The sequence below is a fragment of the Glycine soja genome, chromosome 19 (genome assembly GCF_004193775.1).
Source record: "Glycine soja cultivar W05 chromosome 19, ASM419377v2, whole genome shotgun sequence".
NCBI classification, from domain to species: domain Eukaryota; kingdom Viridiplantae; phylum Streptophyta; class Magnoliopsida; order Fabales; family Fabaceae; genus Glycine; species Glycine soja.
The window spans coordinates 30,346-41,612 of record NC_041020.1 but is presented as its reverse complement, the minus strand read 5'-3'; the positions used below and the strand labels follow the sequence as shown (position 1 = coordinate 41,612).

General features: G+C 35.1%; 1 protein-coding gene across 1 annotated transcript; it reads left to right on the top strand.

The window, feature by feature from the left end:
• Window positions 1-2,712: 2,712 nt before the first annotated feature.
• On the top strand, window positions 2,713-10,527 carry LOC114400130 (sphingoid long-chain bases kinase 1-like). Its single transcript, XM_028362427.1, has 9 exons — window positions 2,713-3,059; window positions 3,146-3,888; window positions 4,002-4,373; window positions 4,767-4,860; window positions 4,958-4,995; window positions 6,840-6,986; window positions 7,728-7,827; window positions 8,781-9,715; window positions 10,083-10,527. The coding sequence occupies exons 2-9, from the start codon at window positions 3,391-3,393 to the stop codon at window positions 10,221-10,223; spliced, it is 2,325 nt and encodes a 774-aa protein (XP_028218228.1). The 5' UTR covers window positions 2,713-3,059; window positions 3,146-3,390; the 3' UTR covers window positions 10,224-10,527.
• Window positions 10,528-11,267: the final 740 nt, after the last annotated feature.

Below are 11,267 nucleotides of genomic sequence, written 5' to 3'. Positions count from 1 at the left end.
AAAAGGTGGTTTTGATATAAAGTTTGTAGACACAAATCATCAATGGGTTGACATCTTCACTAAGCCTTTGTCTGAAGAACGTTTCATTTGTATAAGGGAGCATTTAAATATGACCAGTTTATCAGATTAATGAAATATTTATTTTCATATGATCGCATCATCTTACTTTCTTATCATTAATTCTCTGGACTAATGTTTGTTGAAGTGTACAAGCGAAAAAGGAAATGTGTTCACAAAGACAAAAACATTTAAGTTTTTATCGAGAAAGATGTGTCGCAATTTTTTCCATGATTAAAAAATAGTTTTCAAAATATTTAATGAGATTTGAGCCATTACATACATCTCTCTCTCCTTCTTTTTGAAAAACCATAAAAGGAAAACATGATCACTTAGAGAAGTTCTTTGAATTTTTGAACTCTTATAAGTATTTGTGCTTGTGCAAATCATTGTCTCAGAACTCATAAAACTTTCTCTCCTTTTCTTCTCTTCAAAACTCTTTGTGAACAATGGCACCTACAAGGAAGAACGAGTATTTTGGCATTCCTATCATCAACAATGTTGAAGACGCAATTTAAGCTTTAGCTGAAGACTGGTTTATGCTTGGGAAATGGATGAACTTTCCAGCTGATACTTTACCCAGAACAACTGTGAACAACAACTTGTAGCAAACACATATTCAAGTTTAGCTGTAGATAGAGCAACAAAGTTTTATTTCTTGTTTTCCCAAGATATCAAATAAGGTCCAATATAACGACATCATCCACTTGTGCTCATTTTTTCCACTCTGTCTTCTGCATAGTCTGCATCGCAGTGTCCTACTAACTTGAAATCTTGATTCTTTTTATAAAACAAACATTGGTTTGTGGTACCTTCTAGATATCGTAAGATCCTTTTTTACAACTTTTAGATGTGATTCTCGAGGATCAGACTGAAATCTAGCATACAAACATACACTATGCATAATATCAGGTCTACTTGAGGTCAAATACAAAAGAAATCCGATCATACCTTTGTAAATCATCTAATATACTAGTTTACCTTATTTGTCTTTGCTCAAAGAATTAGAAGCATGCATAGGAGTTTTCAGAGGCATAACATCTTCCATTTTAAACTTCTTCAGAAGTTCCTTTGCTATCTTGCTTAATCTAAAGCCCCCTAAGACCAGAAAAGTCCTTGCATAGATTCATTAGTAGCTCCGAAGATAATATCATCAACATATATTTGAACTATAATGAAATCCTTATCGACTTCTCTTATGAAGAGTTGTATCTACTTTGTATCTCATACATCCATTTTCTAAAAGAAAAAAGCTCAGTCTATCATACCAAGCACAAAGTGCCTATTTCAAACCATATATAGCCTTTTGAAGTTTGACAACATGGCCTGGAAGTGTATGATCTTTGAAGTCAGAAGGTTGTATGACATATACTTCCTCTTCAATAAAGCCATTTAAAAAAGCATTTTTAACATCCATTTGAAAAAGCTTTATGTTTTTATGAGCAACAAAGGCAAGCATGATTCTTATAGCTTCAAGTCTAGCAATAAAAGCAAATGTTTCAATGAAATCAATACCTTCTTGCTGGTTATAGCCTTGAGCTACTAACCTAGTTTTGTTTCTTACCATTTTTTTCGTGTTCATCCAGTTTATTTCTGAATACCCATCTTGCTCCAATGATGCTTTGGTTTTTAGGTTTGGGAAAAATAGTCCATGCGTTGTTTTTGGTAAATTGGTGAAGCTCTTCTTCCATGGCAATGATCCAATCAACATCTGTTAGAGCTACTTCTATGGTCTTGAGCTCTATTTCAGACCCAAGAGTACATGAAGCAAGATCTTTGAATGATGATCTAGTCTTGACTCCTTCAGTCTGATTTCCAATGATCTGATCTTGTGGATGATGGGGGACAAACTTCCAGTCCTTCGTCTGAGGCTTATGATTTGAAGATTCTTTAGTGTAAGAAAAAATTTCTTTCGATTGTTTAATCTTTCTTTAGGAGGCACAAATGATCTTCTTTACATATTTGCATAATCATCCTCGAGATTTGATAGTCTCTTATCATACGTTAGTTCATCATTAAATTTAACATGAATGAATTATTCTACAATTAAAGTTCTAATGTTAAAAACCCTATATACTTTAGATGTATTGGAAAAGCCAAGAAAACTCCCTTTATCCAATTTAGAACTAAAATTCTTATTTTATAGGAACCAAAAGGTTATTTAAGTAAAAAATAAAATGCATTAGTTATTGTAAATATTAGACTCTTTAAAATAATTTATATCATTTAAGAAAGTTGACTAATATAGCTAATAATATTAAATTTGTTAATATCTTATATTATTTTATCAAAATTATCCTTAAAATTATTAGCAATGTCTTCTTACTTAATTATTTTTTTATCTAATTGATTAATGTGTATTCCTCTTCTTGTCCAATCCTTATAACTTTATAAAAGAGAAAATACAATTATCTTTTCATTACAGATCATTTATTATGAAGTAATTATGAATATTTGAATAAAAAAGTAAAAGAAAATTTCAAAAGAGTCTTGTAAAGAAAGAATGAACCAAAATTTAAAAAAACTTATATCTAGGGATCGAGTAAGTACAATTTAAAATTGAAATTGGTAAAACATAAATCAATAATTTTGAAAAAAAACTAATAAATATAACGTGAGTCATACAAAGTAAATCCACTATGGAAGATTGATTCAAGTGATTGGATCGAATCATTTTGATTCCATTTCATTCATGTAAATGGAGTTGGATTAATACATCATCTCATCACATCAGTGCTACTGACTACTGAGTTTGAGCTGGTACAGTGGCAGGTGTTGTGTTTGTTTGGGATTGAATAATTTATTTAGTATTAAAAAAGAAGAAAAAAATGTTGTCACAACTGGCAAAACACCCGGATGACGGCAAAGGAAAGTGGGTAGTCCGTTGAGGTTGAGGGATCCTGAGTTAAATTCAATTCAAGGTGGAAGGAAGGAACGCAACTTTTCATTTGAGAATCAGCCCTGTCTGTCTGTCTCTCTGTGTTCGACTCGATCGATCACAGGTTTGGTTTGCTACTCTATCCCTATCTATCTATCCGTCTGTTTTGTTTCACCCACCCACCCACCCTTGTTTTATTCATTCTTGTAGCTAGAAGATTTAGTAGTTCATATCACGCTAACGGACTATCCAACTAAGAAAAAACAGAGCCGCCGAAACACAATTTTGCTCGATGCTTCTTCAGATCAGATTGCTTATAGATCCAGTCGTCGATTCGTGATCTGAGCTGCAGATTGGCAAATAAAAACCCTAACATCGGTAATCGGGGAATTTTGAAGGTGGCTCAGCCCTTGCGTCATGCTCTTGCGCGTGTTTGTCAGATTGATGGTAGTAGTATGAGAGATATGCACCGGAATTCTACTGGTAGTACTAACACTAATAAGATATCATCATCGGCAATAAGGCTGCCCTCACCTCAACAATCTCTAAGACGCTTGGGATTGTGTTCCCAGATAGCTACGGGGGAGCACTCTTCTCCTATCGTCTTCCCTGAAAAACGTGGCAAAGTCAAGGCGACTTCCAGGAAGACCAGTGTCCCCCCCACTACCATTCGTCCAGATGATCAGGACATAACCAAGAATTTTGAGCATAGGATTGACATTGCAGGGGCTGGAGGAGGAGGAGGAGATGAGAAGTCTGATTTGTTAGGATATGTCGTATTCTCTGGAAAACTCATTTTGGATAAGAGAAAACTTGCTACAATAAATAATGCTGCTGCTGATGCTCAACAATCTTCTTCTGATATAACCAACCAAAATGCTGTAGATGCCAAACTAACAAGCAAGGCCTTGGCTTGGGGATCCCATGTGCTGCATCTTTATGATGTTATCTCGGTATGCATTTGCTTCTATGTCAGATAGCAAGGTTGAATTTGAATACTTCTGTCATAGGTGCTACTGTGCTAGCTAGGGAAGACTAATTTAGTTTTAGCCCATGTTCTAAACAGGTTTCTTATAATGCTGGTCTCAGACATTTCACAGTGCACTCCTACCCATTGAAAGAAGCTTCATGTGGGCTTTCTTGCTTTATAAAATCTCGACGAAGTCGCAAGGACTTCCGCTTTGTTGCTTCTAGCATAGAAGAAGCACTTCAATGGGTTGGTGGATTTGCAGATCAACACTGTTTCGTGAATTGTCTTCCTCACCCTTTACTGTCTTCGAAGAAGCAAGCGTCCTCAGAATTACTTCATACAGATACCCCTCCTGAATTGCTCTTTAGATGTAAAACTCCACCTAAGATGCTTGTGATTTTAAACCCACGATCAGGTCGGGGTCGTTCAAGTAAAGTTTTCCATGGCATTGTGGAACCCATATTTAAGGTACGGTACACTCTTTCCTGGATTCTGTAACCTGCATATGATTGTGTTGTTATTTTCATCACTGTGGTAGTGTGCATATTTTATGGTTTCAAATTTGGCAATAAAATTAGAAAGGTTTACTGTGTAAAACAGCAGGACATTGTGCAAGACTGATAATTATAGTAATACTAATATGTATATTATGTTTAGTTTCTCAATGTCTTTCCACACATTATTCTTTCATATTCTTACTATTGTCATCATTATTAATTTATTTCATTTCAGTCTTTGATTAATATTTCAACCATTATAGTTGAAGTACTTGCACTATTTTATATATAACATGCAATAGGCCAGATGGAGTAAAGCAGCATGTGAGTTTCTTACTTATATGTATGGCATGTACTATGACAGCTTGCTGGGTTTAGATTGGAGGTAGTCAAAACAACATCTGCTGGTCATGCTAGAAATCTTGCATCAAGTGTAGACATCAGCACTTGCCCTGATGGTAAAATCATTGCTCTGTAGTCTGAACATGTGTTGATTATATTTTGTTACCATTTAATGTTTCCTCACATATACCACTTTTCTGGTGTTTCTTTCAGGAATTATCTGTGTTGGTGGTGATGGGATAATCAATGAGGTCAGCACATTATTTTAATGATTCAGTGACTTATTCTATGTACTGGTTTCTTGATGAAAAATACTAACTTCTTTGTGTTTTACCGCCAAAAGAGTCTTTCATATGTTTTCTGTGTCTGGATCATAAGCTATCTAGGACTGATTGAAAAATGTTGGTTACCTTTCTTGTCAACTCCAGTGGCTCAAGGTTTCTTTCATTATCACATTGTGTGATAGTATAGTTATTAATTGTTTTGATAGGACCTGGATTAGATTTACACAGAACACTGAAACAGATATATGTATCTCTTCTTCTGTACTGATATCAGATCAGTGGGACTGGGGTCTAGTATGTGTGTACTAGTATGAAAACTAACATAGAATGAAAAGAAAACTCAATGATAATCCATGAATTCTAGCATCTTGGTTCTCTCTCCAATCACACCACTGATTCTTTCCTTGCCCCCACTCTCTCTCCTCTTATATCCACATAGATCTTAGCTGAATTTCAGCCCTCCTTCCCACTACTATGCCGAACTGGTAGTTGGCTCAGCTGTGGTCATAATGTGTCCCATGCCCACGTGTGTAGCGGTGCGGTTTCGGGTTGCGGCTGGAGCAGCCGCTATCGCAGCGGAGCGGCGCGGGTTGCGGAGCGGTTTTTCGCGCTGCTACTTCGAAGGAAGCACTGGATTTTCCGATTTGAAGGTCACTCTTCCAGTTCCTCCCACCCAAGCCTCCCCCTTTTCCTCCTCCTCCGCCACCCTCCGTCCTCCTCCCCCTCACGCGCCGCCGTGGCGGCTTCATCCCCTCCTGCCTCTCCAACGACGCCGTCTCCACGCGCAACTTCAACCGTGGCTTCACCGTGATATCTCCTCTTTTTGTTCTCATTTAATCTATTTTAGTAGCAGTACTAGTAATTTTTCTTTACTCCTACAAATAATTAATTTTATATTGATTAAGAAAATTAATTAATGTTATTTAATTTTATTAATCTCAAATAAAAAATACAATTATTTTTTTTAAAAAATTATTAAAATTTGATATCATAAATAAAAAATCATTAAAAATAAAAATAAAAATAAATAAAAAATATTTTAAATAACATAAAATAAAATAATTTATATTTAAGTACATTATTTTTTTCTTATATATTATTTAGTAGGAAAACTAAAAACTTATATGTAACCGTTGGTGCAAGTGCTACAAACTCGGTTCCTCTAAGCATGGTTATTTAATTTGTTTTGGAGGGTATTTTATCATTTTCAATAAATTTTTCTACTTTATGTTTTGTAACTTTTGTTTAAGTAACTATGTTTTGAGTTATTTTTCTGTTTTGTAACTTATATATATATTATTAATTATTTAACATATATAAAAAAAACATTAGAATAGCGGGCGGTCATCCCGCTATCCGCTATCCCGCTATCCCACTTTTGGGGTCGGCCTCTTTGCTCCGCTATGCTGGTATTGACAACTATGATTTGGACCTGCTTTGCTACCTTTGATTATAGCCCAATCAATAGACTTTGAAATCATCTGATTGATAACATCTATTAGAATATACAAAAAAAAGGAGAAGAAGGATCTCTTATCATGAAGACATATTGGATATCTATCATCATTGTGTATACCTTCAATATAAATAAAGAATTGTTCCTTTTATAAGAATCTTATCAGTTACTCATAATTTATATAAATTGTTTCAAATTATTAAGGTGCTGTGTCTTGTCACTGTTTTATTTTGTATCCTATCATCTTTTGAACAAGGATATTAAAGGCCGTGCTTTTTGTAGGAGTACTGCTCTTAACACACACACACAAACATCATTAATGATGGGAAAGTTATATGACATGGTTGGTTTGTAGGTTCTTAATGGTCTCCTTAGTAGAGACAATCAAAAGGAAGGAATATCTATACCAATTGGAATTATACCGGCTGGTTCTGATAACTCACTGGTATGGACTGTTCTTGGAGTTAGAGATCCAGTTTCTGCAGCCATGGCTATTGTAAAGGTATCATTTTTTCATTTTTTTCCTCTTCTCAAGTAAGTGATGGGCATGCGATTAATAAATTTTATAGTTAGAAATAGGCATTGATAACTTTGAAGTTCATATCCATGTTCTAGACAGACATGGGCCATATTCTTTTTGTGTATTAATATTCTTCCTGTTTATGACACTGTCTCTTCTGATTAAAATGTTTATTCATTGTCAGCATTCAGTTTCTTTTGTCACTCTTTAATATTTTTTAATAATGTGCTGTGGTTTCTCTATTTAGATCGATCTATTTTAGCACCATCTGCTTATAAAATAATATTCTAGTCATAGTCAGACAGGAAAGCAGAAATAAGTATTGGAAGTGGGTTTTAGTTCCCATAAAATGGACATGGCGCTGTGTGTGTGTGTGGAGGGGGTTACATCTTCCTCCTATATTGAAGAATTGTTTCCAAATTTTGCTGTAAGCCCAACAGGGTTTAGGGTGTTTTTCAATATTTACCCTTGGATGAAAATTTTGCCCTTTAGTCAATTGCATCTCATTGTTCTCTGTTAATTAAACATGATTTGTGTGGTGAATGAATTAAATGTCAATGAGCACTTTCTATTTTGGTTAAATAGGTGAACATTTTTTTGGTTTATTTGTCACTTCTGTTTTCCATGTCAACAATTGTGTAGATTTCTTGATATCTCACGCTTTTTTTATACTTAATAAACCCTTGCAGTTACTTAGTAAACTAATTATGTTTCTGGTTTCAGGGGGGTCTTACTGCTACAGATGTCTTTGCTGTTGAATGGATTCAGACCAATAAAATTCACTACGGATTAACTGTCTCATATTATGGTTTTCTTAGTGATGGTAAGTCAATGCAGTGTATAAAGTTCTTATTTGTTATTACTGAAGGCAGAAATTTTAGGATAAAGGAGGGAAACTGTTTGCTTTAATTGCATTGTTCTTTCCTTTGCTTCTTGTTGTTGCTACATTTGTTGAGCTGCTGAATTTGAGCTCTTAGCTCCATAGTTTGCTAACCATGTCTGGCTTAAGAATTTTTTTTCCATAATTAGCCTTAATGTTGAATTTATTGTCAAGAACCAACCATCCCAAAAGCTTAAGCTATTAGGTGAAGGTTTATGAATAATTTTTTATCTCTAACATGGCTCCCCACACAAGAGCCCTTTGGGCTTGAAGCCTAAACAATGCACAGGCCCATCTCACAATGTGTTGAAATTCAACTTTTATAAAAATGGGTCTGGCAATGATTTAATTCTTGACCACTTAGTAATACCGTGTTAATAATAACCAGCCATTCTAAGTGAAGGCTCCTGAATGGTTCTTTTATATAAACTATTAAAGCTTTTTCTCTTTAGGAGCTGATAGGAACTTTTGGTAATTGATAGGATAGTTATATGAACTCTTATCTGTGATACATATGGGCATGTCTGGCAGTTGGTAAAAATGTACTAGGAGTAAAAATTTGGGTTGGTGGTGGAGACTGAAGAAATTAAGGGCTAGGTCCATTAGGAAGAATGGAGGGGTGCTGCATTTCTGCTCTCTTGGTAGATTTTCCATTATTGACCAATTTTTCATTTTGAAGTATGTAACCTTTATGATAATTTAACAATGGCTACTTGGTTAGTGGTAACTGAAAAATGTTAGAATAAATAAATTGAGGAAATAAAATAAAAAGCTAGGGGAAAATAGAACCTTTATTTAGTATTTGAACTTGAAAGCAGTTGATCAATGCACTGACACAATTATTAAGGTCCAGTTTTAAATGGGATTAAGTGTCTTATGTATTTTCCATATTTCAGTGTTGGAACTTTCTGAAAAATATCAGAAGCACTTTGGCCCGCTGCGGTATTTTGTTGCTGGATTCTTCAAGTTCCTGTGCTTACCACACTACAGCTATGAAGTTGAATATCTTCCAGCTTCAAAGACTGAGGGAGAAGGAAAGCTTTCAGGTGAAAAGGAAGTAGTTGACATGTCAGATCTGTACACTGACATCATGAGCAGATCAAATAAGGATGGAATGCCCAGAGCATCTAGTCTTTCAAGTATTGACTCGATAATGACTCCTAGTCGTATATCTGGTGGAGACCTGGATACCTGTAGTAGCACCCATGCTAGCACTGAACCTTCTGAATTGGTGCGTGGCTTAGATCCAAAGTCCAAGCGCCTATCGTCTGGAAGGGGCAATGTAACAGCAGAGCCAGAAGTTATCCATCCGCAGCTGCCTCTGTCAACAACTCCCAACTGGCCAAGAACCAGATCTAAGTCAAGGAATGATAAAGGATGGACTGGATTGACCACAACACATGATACCTCTAGATGGGGAAATACTGCGACAAATGATAGAGAGGATATATCATCAACACTGTCTGATCCAGGTCCTATATGGGATGCTGAACCAAAATGGGATGCCGAACCTAATAATTGGGATGTAGAAAATCCAATTGAGTTGCCGGGACCATCAGATGATACAGAAATAGGATCTGCAAAGGAGGTTGTGCCCCATTTTGGAGATAAATGGGTTGTGTCAAAGGGACAATTTCTTGGCATTCTGGTTTGCAACCACGCATGTAGAACTGTTCAGAGTTCTCAGGTGGTTGCTCCCAAAGCTGAGCACGATGATAACACTCTAGATTTGCTCTTGGTTCATGGGAGTGGAAGGCTGAGGCTGTTGAGATTTTTCTTACTTCTACAAATGGGTCGACATCTTTCACTGCCATATGTTGAATATGTCAAGGTATTTGCATTTATAGTTGTTTTACTCCAAGATTTTTTTCAGTGAAACTCTGTTGAATATCACTGCATAATTATTTTTCACACAATCACACTACTATATTCTGATGACTATAAACTGGTAAAATCACCTTTAATGATGTACAGTATATATTCCAATCTTTTTCCTTCCTTTTTGGAAAACTAAAATTGACAATTGTGATTAGTTTTAAACTGTGTAATGTGTAGTTGAATTTATTAGAGTGATGTCTTGGTCGACATATCTGGCTATACTATATAGTCTGCAGAAGCTACACATTCTCTTTTATCCTGGTAATTTCTGCTTCTGTATCTGTTAAAACTGTATAAATGCTGCATCCCTTTGGATGTAGGTAAAGTCTGTGAGGATAAAGCCTGGGAAGCACACTCACAGTGGATGTGGTATTGATGGTGAGCTTTTCCCACTCAATGGACAAGTAATTTCTTCTTTGCTTCCAGAACAGTGCAGGCTTGTTGGTCGCTTTCGTATATGATAACCGAGTTCTTTTCAATTCTTTCATGGGTTCTGGGAAGTTCATGTACCTTCTCATATATATGAATCCAGATGCCCAATTTGTCTTGCAAATTCCTTATCGCTGTAACAGCTGAGCTTTGTAAATCTTTTGTTCCGGTTATATGTATCTGTTGTTGCTAGCTTACCTGTCTTTACTTTGCTTTCATAAAAATGAAAAAAAAAACTGCACATTTCCTGCAACAAGAAGCTGAATGTATTGCTGATCACCATTTCCTTGAATTGGTCAACTGATTTTCTTATTCTAAAGCTTTTGATTGTGATCATGTTTTTTGATATCTGGTTATCATGTTTTTTGATATCTGGTTATCATGTTTGGTCTCATCCATTTTACTGTTTTACACAACATGGTGTTAAACTCGAGATGTTGTCGGGTCTACATTCTAAGTTTTACTGAACCTCATCTTACACAATCTTTATTAGAAGCTGTTGTTAAAATTGATCAAACCAAATCAGAATCAACTGATGGTGAACGAGGCAGGTAAGGTAGTAACTTAAGAAAAAAAAAAGCGTGGACATAAACTTGTAGAGCAATGAGGCGCTTGTTAAATCCTAGCAAAACGGGGAAGAGTAAGAAAAAAATAAAGCATTTTTTATTAAATATTTTACTACAATAAAGGTATTTGATTGCTAAAATAAAATAAAATGTTTATTGGAATGAAAGTGAAACACTATTAATAGAAAAGTGTTGATACAATAATATTTTTCACACTTGTGTAGAAGGAAAAGGTGTACAGTATTTTATTTTTAGACTCAATAAAATTATAGCATTTGAATGGATATTTATTAGTATGCAATTCATGTAATCAAATAAATATAATATAGAAATATTTTACTCCTAAAATATCTAATCTATCTACTACGAGTAAAAGAAATTTCGTTAGAGGCTATTAGATAATTTCTTTTAAAAAATAAATATAATTTGAAAGCTGAAAATGTGTGTGCATATGATAAGTACAAAACGTAGACGTAACGTAGCATAGAAAAGAAATCTCGGAAGATTAGC